This window comes from Trichechus manatus, unplaced genomic scaffold, assembly GCF_000243295.1.
Source record: "Trichechus manatus latirostris isolate Lorelei unplaced genomic scaffold, TriManLat1.0 scaffold00040, whole genome shotgun sequence".
NCBI lineage: Eukaryota > Metazoa > Chordata > Mammalia > Sirenia > Trichechidae > Trichechus > Trichechus manatus.
In genome coordinates, this window is record NW_004443976.1 from 5,789,157 (window position 1) to 5,806,163 (window position 17,007).

The following is a 17,007-nucleotide window of genomic DNA, read 5'->3' on the forward strand; positions in this document are numbered from 1 at the left end:
CGCCTTACCAGTCTGCGTGCTCTTTCTAGGGGAATGGAGAAATTGGCTGGGGGAGGGGTGTTATCTGTCCAGATGGGACTGTAATGACATCCTTATATGTCCCTTAAGTTTTTATTGCCAAATCTCATCTGGTTTATTATCCAACTGCACAGTACAAAATGTGCTGCAGCCACACAGCTCTTCTGACCCGAATCCAGGCCACGCTCTTCTAAAGGAATTTAGGTATTATCAGGAAGTTTTCCAGCCCGGTATTCTGCAATCACCCTGACAAGAACTTTGGACTCTGGCTTTGTGCAGATAAGAGAAAGAACCTTTCACTGTGGCGACTGGAAAGGCAGCTAGGAGCTGGAAGTAATGGAACAAATTCCGTGTGGGGCTTGTCATCACTCCTACCCCTGGCATCTGTCATGGACCCTCACTCTGACATCCAAAGGTCATATCAGGAAAGAGGCGGGCAAGGGTGGGGTGCGTGGAAACAACTGTCGCTGGCCCATGGGCAGCCCACTAACCTGGAGAGGCCTGGACACTAACATTTCTGCTTCATGGATCCTAGAGGTGCTTATAATAGTCATTATTGCTTTTTTCCTGATTTTTTAAAATTGTTGTAAAAATATACACAACACAAAATTTACTATTTGATGATTATAAAATACAAGCTTGTCATAAAAATCCATACCATATGAAAATGCCTAATGTACATACTAATCCCACTTCCTTTGGATGATTTGTCTTCTCGATATTTCTCTATGAATATCACAAAAAATATACACACACATTTTGAAAGTACTCATACAGATAGGACTGGATGAAATCTATTCTGAAACTTTTTTGTTTGTTTTTACTCTGTGATGTTTCTGGGGGATCTTTCCATGTAACAACACAGAGATCTTCCTCAAATGTTTTGTTTTTGATTTTTTTTTTTAATAGCTGTACAGAATTCCATTCTATTGATGGGAATTTTTTTTCCAACTTCTCTTTGCACTGTATTTTTTAACCATAAAAATTGAAATAAAAAGTTCGGAGACAATATAAAACATCTATTTACACATCACCTGAAATAAATAAATACATCATACTTGGGTCAGCAGTGTATTCATTTTCTAGTGCGGGAGTTTCTTTGGGAATTTGACAAATACCAGCTTCTTCTTTGAGGCAGGAGTCACTTTTCTCCCCCTTCAGCACTCCATCCCAAACACTTCCCCCTCTATTTTAAGAATCCAGAGTTAGCTCTTACCCTTCCCTTCTCCTAGTCTCACAACAAAACCTAGGCTCTGCAAATAAACCTCTATTCGTCATTTTCATCCAATGTGAAAGAATTTATATACTATTTTTGTCTTTCTCAGGAATATCACCTGCTTGAGATCTTCCTAGGAAGATCCTTCTAGTTGCCTCCATGACTATATTTTCATTGTCAACTCAACTCATCAGCTTCTTTACTTTAGAAAATATATTTTCATTGAAATTTTATGTCCCACTTTTAACTGTGGAATTTAACTGTGACAAAGGCTTTGTCCTTGTTAAAAGGATTACACATATAATTGAGGGTTAGGTAGGCATGGAGCCCTGGTGGCACAGTGGTTAAGTGTTTGTTTGCTAACCAAAAGGCTGGAAGTTCGAATCCACCAGCCGCTCCTTGGAAGCCTTATGGGGCAGTTCTACTCTGTCCTACGGGGTTACTATGAGTCCGAATCCACCCAACGGCAACAGTTTTCTTGGTTTTAGGTAGGTGTGGGGTGGGTAGGTGGGTGGGTGTTAATAAGCCTTCCTTACCCCAGAAATCACAGCATTCCATTGGGATCTGCATGGCACATACTCTGAACCAACACTGTTCACATTCTCAGAGAACCAGCATGTGACTGTGTTAGTCTCTTCGGTTAGCCCTTCTTCTCTGCCCAAAGCAGCCTGCATTGCACAGCGTCATTCTAATAGTCCCTCCCTTTTCTGAGGTCCCTGGGCAGCCAAATGATTTGCACTCAACTACTAACCTAAAGATCGGTGGTTCAAACTCACTCAGCAGCAGTGTGGAAGAAAGGCCTTGCAATCTGCTTCTGTAAGATTACAGCCAAGAAAATCCTATGAAGCAGTTCTACTCTAACACTTGGGGCTGTCATAAGTCAGAATTGGCTTGATGGCAACGGTTTTAGTTTTGTTTTTTTGGTTGTTCCTTCAGTCTAAATGGGTGTGGATCTTCTCTGTGTGGTCTGATAGTTTATGTGACAAAGATTCATCCCTTCCTCCCCACCCACACTCACACAGAGCATCACATCTCAGGAGGGATTAATCAAATTGCAAAGTTGTCCAGTTGTTCTAACATGGTTAGACATGTTAAGAAAAAGAGGGAGAAAGAAAATGGTTTCTCTTCTTACCCCTTAACAAATGTGGTTTAATGCCTTCAAGTGATACCAAATGATAAGAATAGAAGTTTGTATTAGCAGCTCACTTAATAGGGATGGTGCAGTGGTTAAGGGTTCAGCCACCAACCAAAAGGTTGGCAGTTCAAATCCACCAGGCGCTCCTTGGAAACCCTATGGGGCAGTTCTACTCTGTCCTATAGGGTCGCTATGAGTTGGAATCGACTCAGTGGTAACGGGTTTGGGTTTTTTTTTTAAATAGTGATAGGAGCTGGGTGGTGAAAACGGTTAACACGGTTGGCTACTAACTGAAAGGTTGGAAGTTCAAATCCACCCAGAGGAGCCTCAGAAGAAAGGCCTGGAGATCTACTTCCAAAAAATCAACCACTGAAAACCCTGGGGAGCACAGTTCTACTCTGACACACACGAGGGTGCCCTAAGTCAGAACTGACTTGATAGCAACTTGTGGTAATGGTGATAGTAATAGCAAAAATAATAAACTTTTGTTTGGTCTCATAATGGTCCAATAGTTGGGGTGGGGGGCAAATTTTCTCATCCCTGTTTTGCAGATAAGAAAATTGCAAGGTACCAGGCAGAAGGGGTGGCAAAATCAATTACCCTTCCTGGAAACCACCAGGGGATGTGTTGTTTAGGAAATCCTGCTAGGGTAGGTGGTATATACCATGGACTGCCAGAAGAACAAACAAATCAGTCTTAGAAGAAATACAACCTGAATGTTCCTTAGAAGCCAGGATGGCGAGATTTTGACTTATTTACTTTGGACATGATATCAAGAAAGACCAATCTCTGGAAAAGGACATCATGTTTGGTAAAGTAAAGGGTCAGTGAAAATGAGGGAAACCCTCAATGTGATGGGTTAACACAATAGCTGTGGTGACCCGGCAATGTTTCGTCCTGTTATATGTAAGGTCACCATGAGTTAGAGTTGATTGGACGGCATAGAAAATGACCCATGTCTCTTCTTCGTCCACACACACCATGTGGTAAGGGCATCGCTGTATTCCACAAAATCTCTTACTTGGGGTTTTGAGATTTGAGGGCCTGAGTGTAACATCCTGATTGTCAGGAAAAAGAAGGCAGGAGATCCTCAGAAGGCAGAGCATGATGGTTTTGATTTGGCTTCATCTCAGAAAAGAGTTGGAGGTATTGTAGACACCTTGCTGCTTCCATCAGTGTATCATTGTGCTCCTTCCGCTCCGACACCTGGCATTTGGTGACCTCAGTACAAGGCACTAGAATGATGTGGCCACAGAAAATGTCTCGAAGTAGTGTGTGTGGAAATGAAGGAGCAGGTAATCAGTCCATTTCCCCAGCACTGGGAGGCGCATTCCTCAGCTGCTCATCTCCAGCCTTCACACATTAAGAGAAGCAGAGGCAAGCTGAAGGGCAGTAAGATAAGACACGGTGATGTGACCTGAAACCATGTGGAAGGGTTATCTCCACCAGACGCAGTTGGAGGATGTATTGCAGACCAGCGAGTTTGGAGAATGTGATGGGTGGATAGAGGAAGGAGGCCGCGATGTGGCGCTGAGGTGGAGAGACGCGACTGAACCTCGAATGCCGGTCAGTTGTGCACAGGACGATGGAAAGCAAGGGGGCATTTGACGACAGCGGGCAGAGTGGGTGAGAAGTTAGGGTGACGGTTGGCAGAGTTGGGGTGGGAGGGTGAGGAAGAAATTCTCCTGGCTGGGGTAGAGGTACTCTAGGAGCCACCCCGGAGAGACGTAGTATCTAGAAGTCCCCTTTATCAAGTGACATCAGCTATTTAAAGAGGCTCCCCCGGCTGAAAGCTGCTTAAGTCAATGACAGGAAGCCATGAGTACATGCAGGGCAGTTGTTTGCACTGAATATACAAACGGGGTGAGATCCGAGCCCCTAGATGAGACTCCCGACTAATGTCTAAAAAGAACCATGTGCCGGGTCAGACTGTGCCCACAGACACTGAGGACCACTTAGGGGCTGCTGAGGCCAGAAGATCCAGGCTCTCAGGCCCCTCCAATCCCCACTCCCTCACCGCTACAAGTGGTTGGGATTTGTTACTGCCAGGGCAGAAGATGAAAGAAAGGGCAGAGAGCCCACACACAGCTACACGCTTGCGTCAGCCCCTACTGACATCACCAATGGAGACAAATGGCTTCCCTTCGGGAGGCTGCATGTGGCTCAGTGGTAGAATTCTCGCCTCCATGCTGGAGAGCCGGGCTTCACTACCAGCCAATGCACCTCATGCACAGCCACCACCCGTCTGTCAGTGGAAGACTGTGTGCTGCTCTGATGCTGAACAGGTTTCGGCAGGCCTTCCAGACTCAGATAGACTAGGAAGAAAGGCCTGGTGATCTCCTTGGAAAATCAGCCACTGAAAACCCTATGGATCACAACAGTCGATCCCCAGCTGATCATGGGGATGGCGCAGGCCCAGGCAGCGTTTCATTCCGTTGTACATGAGGTCACCAACAGTTGGGGGCTGACTGAACGGCAGCTCACAGCAACAATGTGTGGTAGACCGTGTGGTCAATAAGGACTTGGGTTCTGGAGTCAGACAGACTTGGGTTTGTTTCCTGGTTCTACCACTTGAATGGTAGTTTGACTACTGGCAAGTTATTTAGTCTCTCTGAGCCTCAGTTTCCACATCTATAGAATGGGGATAATAATAAATGCTCTCAGGGATTTGACAATTAAAATAACATAGTATATGTGAAGCACTGAACCCAGTCTTTGCCCATGTATGTGTTCAATACTTTACGGCTGCTATTATTCTTATTGTTGTCTTTGCTTTTGGTTGGCAGTTCGAACCCACCAGCCGCTCCTTAGAAACCCTATGGGGCAGTTCTACTCTCTCCTATAGGGTCGCTATGAGTAGGAATCGAGTCCACGGCAACAGGTTTTGTTTTTACTTCATATTTAACATTATCCAAAACCACCACCCAGGGGGCAGTTTGTCCCGTGGTCAGCTTTGCAAAGGTCAGTACAGTTTCAGAGCCAGAAAAACAGGTTTGTCCTGAGGTGCTCATCCTAGGAAGCAAAGACAGGCCTTCCCCAGAGCAAGAGGAGTGGTTCTGAGAAGGCTGCCTGATGCTTCCTCTCCTTCCTGGTTCATGCCCGGCTCCTGGAGACAGAGACAAAGGCCACCTTATCTGGCTGCCTCTGGAACAGCCATGTCTATGGGTACCATATTGTGACCTGGGCCTCCGCTCCAATCTCCCAGTGTCCGAGGCTCGCTGGGAGCTGCTTGAGTGCAGGACGCTGGTTATTCTCCCTGCAGATATGCCAGGCAGTGTGATGACAAGGACCTGCTTTGGGAGGCCCTGACATCATCCTCCGGCTATGCCTGCAGGCTGGCTCAGGCACTGGCCCTTGGGGATTTTGGCCTGGCGGCTCTGAGCCGTCCCTCTCCCTCTTGGAAGTGATTAGATGAATGAGTCAGTTGTACTTTCCTCTGCATAAACATTTAAAATTCCAAGATTAAAGCGAGATAATTGAAGTCCTAGTTACCTTTCTGCTATGACCCACACCAAGGGCTGAAATCAGGAAGCGAAACGTTAAAAGGGACCTTGCTAGCTTATCTGTTTGCAAGTTTGTGCAGTACACGGCACGAGAACTATTTTAATTCACGTGCAGACCATCTTGTAACGTTCTCCTGGAAGAGATGGAAACAAAATCCATTCCTAAGGAGAAAGTGACCCATGTGAAAGTAGCTATGGTTTCAATATGGTTCTTGCCTAAGGATATCTGAATAAGACTTAGGGTGTCTTGGAATCTCTGGATGGTACAAACGATTAATGCTCTTGATTCTAATTGAAAGACTGGAGATTTGACTCCACCCTGAGGTGCCTCAGAAGGAAGGCCTGTTGATCTGCTTCTGAAAAATCAGTCACTGAAAACCGTCTGGAGCACAGTTGTACTCTGACATACATGGGGTCGCCATGAGTTGGGGTCGACTTGACAGCAACTAACAACAGCACAATAATCACAACTCTTTCACAGCCTTTCCGGGCGTCTCAGGCTGCCCCTCAGGTTCCCAGGGACCTCACCCCAACTGTAGTCTCCCCTCGGGCACGCCTGCCCACCTCTCAGTGTGCGTGAGATCCCCTCAGTAGGGCAAAGCCTTTCTCTTCACTGGCAGCAAATGCAGAATCCGGCACCACCCTCCTCATCCCTTAGCACGTACTCCTCTCCTCCCCACCACTCCACACATGCCAAAGCTACCAGCTCCCTATTTCCCTATTTCTCTTTTCCCACTCCCTTCCCAGAACTTTCCTCAGAAAAGTATTTTTCATGTATGCCTGTTTCTTTCTGCCAAGGATCATTTGCACGTTGAAAATTATTTCTCGTTAAGGCATGACAGGCTTTGTCCATAAAGAAGTTATGTCGAAGCAAACCTTTTCTTGTGGCCCCCCGTCTGGCTTGTTGTGTTGTTAGCGGCCGTCAAGTTGGTCCTAACTCATGGCGACCCCATGCACGACGGAATGAAACGCTGCTCAGTCGTGCACCATCCCTGTGATCTGCTGTGGACTCGATCGCTGTGATCTTTAGGGTTTTCACTGGCTGATTTTTGGAAGTAGATCACCAGGCTTTTCTTCCTAGTCTGCCTTCTCTGGAAGCTCCACTGAAACCTGTTCAGCATGACAGCAACACTCAAGCCTCCACTGACTGATGGGTGGTGGATGTGCATGAGGTGCATTGGCTGGGAATTGAAACTGGGTCTCCGGCATGGAAGGCGAGAATTCTACCACTGAACCACCATCTGGTTTACGGCCATGTTCATTGCCTATTTGCCTTAAAAAATGTATGCTCAGAGAGTTTCAAGACTTCCAAGGTCTCTAACGAATGATGGATTCATGGTAAATATGAGCATTTTGCTATGAAGTCTGTGCTTGAGGCACAGGTGAGCAAAGACTAGCATAGAATCTTTTAGAAAAGTAAGTGAAATCTATGGATGGCCCCTCTCACCTGACTTCTGGACCAGTAGTAAAGATGTGGCTTTCTGTGTTAAAGGGTCCTGGTGACAAACAGAACTAGTTTATCATGACAACAGGGCTATATGTTCTGAGTCCTAGATTAGATTTTTTCAAGAGTAGATGAAAGGTTAACTCAGGCACTTGGGTGGAGAGCCTGGCCCAGACCAAGGAAAAAGTGAGACCATTTCTGGAGGGGAGCATGTCTATGGGAGCAGAGGAGCAGGACCCTTCTATGTTTGAAGAGCTGGGAATGCAGCCTGGGTTCTGTTTTACTTGAGCCAGAAGGCAGGCGTCTGGACAATTTACAGCTTCCTAGGTAGCTAAGGGGTACTCATGAGCCGTGGAGAGAAGACGAGTGTAGAAAATACTAGAATGAGCAGAGAGAATTAACAATCTAGCAGTAGGGCCCAGTGGTCTCATAAAGGAGTAATCTTTTAGTAATCATGAACTACTTATAAGCTGTATGAGGCCATGCTTGTTCTCATACATACTCATGCCCATGCAACATCACATTTGTTGTATTCAGTATTGTGGCTGGAGACAGTGTGGCTATTAGTGATTTGCTATGAAAGGGAAACAGGAAATGAGGTGCATGCACTGAGATGTAGCCATAGAAGGCCCAAGCCTCCTCTGGTGGAAGGCCAATAGGAAAGGCCTATATTCTTCCACATTACGTCATTCTAGTCCGAGGAGCCTATGATTCCTCCAGCTGGAATCTATAACATTCTACCTGACTCAGAAAGTAGACTTGTGGGCTGCAAGTACTATAGCTGGCATCCTTAAAGGAAAAGAAGGTTTGTGGGAAAAGACTTGATGAGATCATTCAGCGGACTGGAAAGAAGTGAGGGTGCCTGGGAGTGACAAGAAAATCTCAGGGTGAGAAGTTCTCTGTCAAAATGGGCTGCCCATTCCATTTGAGGACTGGAGAATAGTTGGTCCATAATAAAATTCAGGAGCAGGAGGAGGTGGTGGTTTAATGGTAGAATTCTCACGTTCCGTGAAGGAGACCTGGGTTCAATTCCCAACCTCATGTGCAACCACTGTCCATCTGTCAGCAGAGGCATGCACGTTGCCATGATGCTGAACAGGTTTTAGCAGAGCTTCCAGACTAAGATGGACTAGGAAGAAAGACCCGGCAATCTACTACCAAAGATCAGTCAATGAGAACCCTAAGGATCACAAGAGTCTGATTCCATTGTGCATGGGGTCACCAGGAGTTGGGGGCTGACTCGATGGCAGCTAACAAAAGCAATAAAATTTAAAGAGAAGAAAATAATGACTGAGCACTCTGTTCAGAACTTGGCAGAATCATAGAAACACAGCTGCAGAGAGAACTAGAAAATGTAAACATGTTTGGAAAGGCACGTGGATAGAGGAGGGAAAATAGACAGAGGCCAGGAAAATGATACACAGCACAACCACAACAAGTCACCACCTCAGCAAGGGGAGACCATTTGGTCACAAGAAGTAGCAGCTGGAGGAGGGGGCCTGGATCATCATCACCGCTGGAAGTGCTACTCAAAGTGCAACCTCTACTGCTGGCCTCTCAGCAACCCCTCTGTCTATGCCATTTCATATTATGGAGTCACCTTGTCCATAAAACTCATGCACACTGGACAGATCATCACAAAAGACGCTGAGTGCATGTGTGGGGTAATAGGCGCTCAGTTTCTCATTACTGCTGCCCACTTCTGGACTTTCTTTGGATTAGATGAGCCCACGTGCTCTACATATGTCCCTAGCCAGTCCTTCTCTTTATTTTGTATTGTTTCCCTTACCTCTATCTTAACTATTACTGTATATGACAGCCTCATCTTTAGCCCTCTTCTCTTTTAACATGTTTCCCTCTGGACACTCCTGATTCTTAATACACTGCTTTATTTCTTCTTTTTAAAATAGCATTTGTCACTTTTATAAAAATACATAATTCACTTGTTTATTGTTTTTTCCTTTATTGTCTATGGAGCCCTGGTGGCATAAGTGGTTAAGAGCTCAGGCTGCTATCCAAAACGTTGACAGTTCAAATCCACCAGCCGCTCCTTAGAAACCCTATGGGCAGTTCTACTCTGTCCTATAGGGTCGTCATGAGTCAGAATTGACTCAACGGAAATGAGTTTGGTTTTTGGTTTATTGTCCAAGTCTCCTCCGCTAGAGTATAATCTCCATTAGAGCAGGAATGTTAGTATATTTTGTTCACTGATGTATCTCAAACACCTAGAGTATCTTCTGGTACATAGAAGATACTCAATAAATATTTGTTAAATGAAGAATAAATGAATCAAAGGGCAATCTCATCAGTCCATCAACTGAAATTACCATGAATGCTGAAGACTCCCAGGTCTGTAGCTCTAGACCAGTCCTCTCTCCTGAACTCTGGACCACAGAGCCCACTGTGTAATCCACTCTCCATGGATTTCCTTTGGGTCCTTCAAAGTCAACAGCTCAAACAAGAATGACGGAAATTCATCATTTTACCCAAATCTGCTTTTCCACTTACGTGCTCTATCTTGATAATTGGTACCTCCGTTTTCCCAAGACAGAAAGCTGGGTGTCATCTTTGCCTCTTCCCTTTGTCTAAACCACCATGTTCTATTGATCATCTAATCATGCCAAATCAATGATTTATCTGATCCTCTTTCTACCATACCCACATCCAGAATTCTTGTTCAGGCTCTCACCAACTCCCAGTGAATAAGCCTAACAGCATCCTCGGGGAACAGTAACTCTACTCTGCCTCTCTTCAATCCACTTTTCACCCTGCAGCCAGAAGGATCTTTCTACATGCAAATTGCCTCACCCTGCTCACACAGACACAGTTCTTGGCCGCCCACCGGGAACTCTTCAGTGGTTCTCCACTACCTTATTAGTATATATATTTTTAATTATAATTCCCCTCATTGGAAAATCAGATAAATAGTTATATTTGTTTCTATAAGAACTGAGAGCTTCCCTGAAATATGAACCTCTCTACTGCTTTTAAAATAAAATTTAAAGTGCTTTTGAGGCATGTAAGAGCCTTTATCATCTGACCACTGTGCACTTCTCCATCCTTATCCCTCAGCTCTACGCCTCTCCTTTCAGGGCTCAGCTAAGAAGTCACCTCTCAGTATGCACCTTTGTACCTTTTATCTGTTGGGGCAGTGGTGGGTCAGTGGTAGAATTTTCGCCTTCCATGCAGGAGACACGGGTTCCATTCTCACCAATGCACCTCATGCTCAGCCAATACCTGTCTGTCTGTGGAGGCTTGCATGTTGCTATGATGCTGAACAGGTTTCAGTGGAACTCCCACACTGAGACGAACTAGAAAGAGAGGCCTGGCATCTGAAAATCAGCCATAGAAAACCCTATGGATCACCGCGGTGTGATCCACAACCGATCACGGGAATGGCTCAGGATTTAGTCAGCATTTCCTTCTATTGTGCATAGAGTCACTGGGATTCGGAGGCTGAATCAGCTGCTAACAAGGAATGACAGTTTTCTTCTTCCATGTACTCCTTGAGGTCAGAAATTGAGAAATTCACTAATGTGTCTCCAATGCCTAGCTAATTCTTGACATAAATTATTTAACTTAATCCATCTTGCAAAAGGCCCTATGTGATATAGCCACTATTATCATCATTGCCATTTTACAGATGAGGAAATTAGCATAAAGAGATTAACTTTTCACCAGTTACATAGCCAGAGAGTCAGAGTCTGGATTTAAAAATCAGGCTGCCGGGTTCCAGAGCTCATGCAGCTTCAGGCAGCTTCAGGCAGCTCTATGCCTGTCAGTTCCATTTTTTCAGTAGCCCTCATGCTTACTGCTTTCTATCGACTTCCACTGCCAGCTTACACCCTCCTGGCTCCTCGCTCTAATAGATGCAATCTTTTTCAGCCATTCCCTCTGCCCCCGTTCTCCCCTCTGCCAATACAGTCTATGCCTGCACCAGATTCTCCTGCTCTACAGCCTTGAACGGAAGCAGGATGAAAGAGTAAAGATAAAAGCAAAATTAGATGAATTTGAGAAAAGAAATCAAGAAAATTTATGAATAAATTCATCAACTACTTCTTTTGAATAATCAGGTATAAAGAACTTCTAGCTAGCAAGTGTAATAAAAAAGAGAGGGAGGGAGGGAGGAAGGGAGTGAATACGCAAATGTACAACATTAAGAATGAAAAATGGCGTGTAACTCCAGGTTCAGAGAAGTTTAAAACAATTGTAACCAACCAACTGACTAGTTGCCATTGACTCGGTTCCAACTCATGGAGACCCCTTGTGTATCAGAGTAGAATTGTACTCCGTAGGGTTTTCAGTGGCTAATGTTTCGGGAGTATATCACCAGACCTTTCTTCTGAGGTGCCTCTGGGTGAACTCGAACCACCAACCGTTCGGTTAGCAGCCAAGAGTGTTAACTGTTTGCACCACCAGGGACTCCAAAAAAAAAAAAGAGAATGCAAGCCAAAACTGTATACAATTTTAGGCTGATAACTTAGAAATTCAGGATGATAAAAAGCGTTATTAGAAAAATATAAACTGTATAAATTAACTTAAGGAGAAAACTTGATTACACTAATAACCACAGACAAAACTGAAGAAAAATTATCAAAGAACTACTCTTAAGAAAGACACTGGGGCCCTATCCTTTTAATAAGCCATGTTTTAAAGGAACTGATCATTTTGGTCATATTTAAACTTTCTCAGAGAATGGAAAAACATGGAAAGACAACTGTAACTTATTTGATGAGCCATACATATCCTTGATATTCAAACTAAAAAAGATATAAAAATATCAACAACAAAAAACACACGGACCAATGTCAATTATGATTATTGTGACAGAGAGGGCCTACCTATTCGTCAAAATTTATGCTCCCCCTTCCATAATCTGGAGATACTACTGGGAAGTGGCTGCCCAGACAGAGACATGTTTACCGTGCATGTCTACTGTTTTTGCTGTATGTATGAGTGCAAATGATGGGCGTCATTTCCAGGCTGGGTTTTTAGTAAGTAAGTGGACCTTCTCATTCTTTCTCCTTCACCTGCTGGATTCAGACGATGATGAGGCTCCAGGGCAGGGATAGCAAACTATGGCCAGCGTTTTTGTAACTATGCTGCCTGCTTTTGTAAACCAACTTTTGCTGGAACACAGTCATGCCCTTTTGTTTACGCATGGCCGCTGTTATGATGCAATGGACAAGCCGTTGTGACAGAGACCCATAAGAAGCCCATTGTGTGGGGTGGCTCCTACTCACAGCCTAACATATTTACTGTCTGGTCTTTAAGAAAGACTGCAGACCTCTATTCTAGGGGATGGTGGAGCAGCCGGATGGAAGGAAACTGTACCCCTGAAAGGCTTGCCAAAAAGAGGGCCTTCTCCCTGGGTTGTTTATGGACAAGAAACAAACTCTATTGTAAAGCCACCCAAATTTTGTAAGTCCTGTAGCAGCTTGCATTATCCCAACTCCCAAAGAAATATATACAAAACCCCAAATAAAATGCTAGCAACTCATAAACTAATAATTGACTGCCATGCAGGATTTTTTCTCCAAGAATGCAAGGATGAGGAGGGATTAGGAAAAGCAGCAAAGTCACATCACTAGGTCAAAAAAAAAAATCCGTATGATCATCTTTTCACATATGTTGAAAAAGCATTTAAAAGCCCAGCCTCCATCGTGCAAAAGACTCATAGGAGAATAAATTAGAAACATACTTTCTTAAAATAGCTATCCTAAGCCAAACTAATATCAAATGTAGAAGTGAACAACTAGAGAAATTCCCAGTTAAGACAGAAACTAAACAAATATACATGTTATCATCAATATCACATTTTTTTCTAGATGCATAGCTTTTATAAACAATAAGGGGGAAAATGTTCAACAGAAAAAAGAGGAAAAGCCAAAAACTACTAATGACTCATAATCACATTAAAAAATATTGAAGATAGATTTTAAAATTAAAATGTATTAAACTAAAAATTATAGAACTTCATAGCTGATTAAAAAATACAACATAGATGAAATTAAAATAAGATTTTTTAGCCTTTCATATAAAAATAAATGATAAACGTATATGCATGGAATAGACTGCTTTAAGAAAAGGTAAGGCATGCTAATGGGGATCTTTTCCTATCTTACATGTCATTAGAATTAGATCAAGATAGTGCCCCTTTGAGGACTCTAGGCCAAGTTCAAAGGCACAGGATATTTAGTGGTTGAGGGAGAGAGTGAAGAAGAGAGAAAATCATAATGGAATATTTAGTGGGCATTGATGCCATTGCTTCTCTTGGAGTTCATGTTTTTGAATTTTCAGGTTGCAAAGGCAAGATTCATGCAGCCTCTGAATGGCTAGAGGAGAGTAAGATTATAGAATGCGGATGAACTTGACAAGAAGTTTGATAAACTGCCCTTAGACACACTTTCTGACAACGTGTCAAAACATTTAAACATATATTGTTTATTAATGTCAATATAAGCCCTCAGGGCAGTTTGTGGCTATAATTGGAAGACACTAAAGTTTACCTATGAGAGCGTTAAGCTCACCTTTCTTCCTTCTACCAGAGTTTCTTTTTTGCCATTGTTTTCCCACCTATGAATGAAATCGGTACACTCAGACTGTCGGGTCCATTTGGACTCAATTGTTCAGAAAGTCTGCAAATGATTTTACATAGTTTATGATGACAGAATTAATGTTGGTGTCTCCTTGAGTATTTGTACTTCAACCTTATAAAGCACATCTGGGTTGTCAGAGAGTTTTCTCATATGTCATACCACCTGAACCTCACTCCCAGCAGCCAATGGGCATAATGGGTATTGTTATCGCCACCTCAGTGTTGAGGAAACTGAGGCTCAGAGAGGGGACGTGACTTGGGCAAGCCTCAACACACAGCAGCCAAACTGGGCTTACAGTCCAGGTGTTCTGAGCCAGGTCCAGTGTTCTTCCCACCATACCAGTCTACCTCCCTTTACAAGAAGGAGGCTAAAGAGGGCCGGGAAGTCCCTGGGTGATGCAAATGGTTAACACCCTCTGCTGCTAACCAAAAGGTTGGAGGTTTGAGTCCACTCAGAGGTGCCTCAATAGAAAGCCCTGGTGATCTACTTCCAAAAACTCAGCCGTTGAAAACCCTATGGAGCACAGCTCTACTCTGACATACATGGGGTCGCCATGACTCAGAGTGGACTAGATGACCCCTGGTTAAAGAGAACTGTGACTGCTAAGCAATGGGATTTGGAGGACCTTATAGGAAAGCTGTTTTGAGGATTTAATTGAACCCCGTTCTCAACCTGCCTGGCTAGAGCAAAACTGGTCTGCGCTGACCCAGCTTGCACGGGATTTCAAGGGTGAGTAGAATGAACGAGGGTTTCTTCCTCACCCCCGGGACCTCTGCTTAGGGGGAACATCCTGGACACAATGCTTGACTCTTATCTAGTGAGAAGCCCTCCCCATCAGAGACCCTGGGGTGTCAGAGCCACCCTCACCCTCAGAGCTCGGAGCACCAGGGAGACTCGGGAGCCATTTGCTCTAGCTACCTTTTATGGCCTCTTTCACAGCAGAATCAACGGGGAGTATGTTCTTCTCCACCAGCTCCAGGGGCCCTGGCCGGAGAGCAATCTTTTCATTAAGATCATCCGCAAGTCTGGCTCTTTTCAGCTTCATCTGAGCAGTTGAAATGGACCTCTCTGCAGTGGAGGCTGAGGGGATGAAACGGAACGGGTCAGCTCTGGAATCTGGTGTCTTTTAAAAAATTCTATTCTTTCACTTGTGTTACAAAACATTGTGTCACACTCTGCTCTACCATCCTAATAATTTTTCAATGCAATCATCATCATTTCACATGGATTAGCACCAAAGACCAGACACTTCCAAATAAAGGCAAATAGAGAATCAGGCACGTAGAAAAATTAAGGAAGCTTGCTTTGTGAGGATCTGTGAAGAAAATGTGCCATTTGCGATTCTGTGAGCAGGCAGTTTGTGGGGCCTAAGGTTCTTGCTGCCCCTGAGCCACAGCACTTGGAATAGGATGGACATTTGGTTGCTATAGTGCCTGGCGTAGGGTGAGCCCCCAGTAAATCTTAGCTACTGCTATAATTGGAGTGCCTGGGTGACGCAATGGTTAACACACTTGGCCACTAACCAAAAGGTGTGAAGTCTGAGTCCACCCAGAGGTGCCCTGGAAGAAAGGCCTGGTAATCTACTTGTGAAAAATCGTAGATTGAAAACCCTATGGAGCACAGTTCTACTTTGACACACATGGGGTTTCCATGAGTTGGCATTGACTCCATGGCAACTCTTACTGTTTGTTTCATAGTTAGGAAGTGGCACAGCTGAGATTTGAACCCAAGTCTGATAGCTTCTTAACCCTTATATGACCTCCAACTTGGATTGTCTATACAGTGTAGAATTCTTAGATACTGGCCCATAAGTACTGCTTTGTCATGACAGGAGAGACTTTTTTAAAGAGGGCTTAGCAACTAGAGACCAAGAACTCTAAAAGCATGACCCACCATTCAGTGGGTACCTCCTGGCTTACGATGTAGTGCGGCCTTACCTTGGAGTATGTGCATATTAACCAAGTTGGCACGTGCAGATCTATTTCTGACCTTGTGCTTCAGGTGGTCCTCAGGCTGTAGAACACAAACCGAATAAATTCTGCCATCAACTTCAGTAAGTAAGTCATACAGTTGAATCACTTACGTTTAACTTTAAAAAGTTTCAAATTCTTTCAAAGGGGAAAAGTACTCTTTTTGATGATAACTGGAAAATGCAGATATCCCTGATCTTATTATTTTTTTAATCATCCCTGAATTTAGAAACATTATTTGCCATTTTCCAGCAGCTAAAATTACTGAGTATTTACTATGAGTCAGGGAAATACCTCTGAGGGTTGTCCTAGATGCTGGTCTCCTAATTTTTGATAAGGGAACACTCACAGTAATTTTAGGATGGTCAAATATGATTAAGAGATAAAAAAAACTTTGGTCTAGTCAGGACTACAAACTTAAATGCCTCCAGGGGCCACGCAAGGAACGTATTGATAAAATTGTGATGACACTGAACTATTTGTACTATAACCAATCCCACTCCATTGCCTTTTAAATCAGTTCCCATATCACTAGAGTTTTCAGAGATGAAACACTGCCTGAATCTTTCTGTATAACGACAACATATGGCCTTCTCCCTCCATTCACCTGACTCTTTTAGGATGTGCTAGACTGTAAGGCCGGTAGATTCAGACCCACAGTGAGTTGGAAGAACACTTAGAGATAGGTTCTTCATGGAGTCTCATCATCTTCTTGATCATGGAGCTATCTGTAGAGATGATGTAGACAATAGCAAGGCCAAGACTAGGCCTCAGTCCCCTGATTTCTGTTGTTGTTGTTAGCTGCCATCGAGTAGACCCCGATAGTTGTGATCCATAGGTTTTCATTGGCTGATTTTCAGGAGTAGATTATCAGGCCTTTCCTCCTAGTCTTTCTTTGTCTGAAAGCTCTGCTAAGATCTTCTCAGCATATAGCAACAGCAAGCCTCCACTGACATAAGGGTGGTGGCTGCACATAAGGTACATTGGCAGAGAATCGAACCCAGGTCTTTGGCATAGAAGGCGAGAATTCTACCATTGAATCACCACTACCCTCCCTCTGATTTCTAATTCTGGGCTTTTATCCCAGTATATTAGATCTCCTGTTTGATATCTGAGAGGGGT

General features: G+C 44.0%; 1 protein-coding gene across 1 annotated transcript in view; it reads right to left on the minus strand.

The window, feature by feature from the left end:
* The window catches only part of MYOCD (myocardin), a 109,237-nt gene that overhangs the window by 35,080 nt on the left and 57,150 nt on the right, over positions 1 to 17,007 (minus strand). The window contains exons 4-5 of the mRNA XM_004375970.2: positions 15,853 to 15,928; positions 14,834 to 14,995 (exon numbers count right to left, since the gene is read on the minus strand). Of these exons, the coding sequence (XP_004376027.1) occupies positions 14,834 to 14,995; positions 15,853 to 15,928 (238 nt within the window). The remainder of the gene's footprint in view (positions 1 to 14,833; positions 14,996 to 15,852; positions 15,929 to 17,007) is intronic.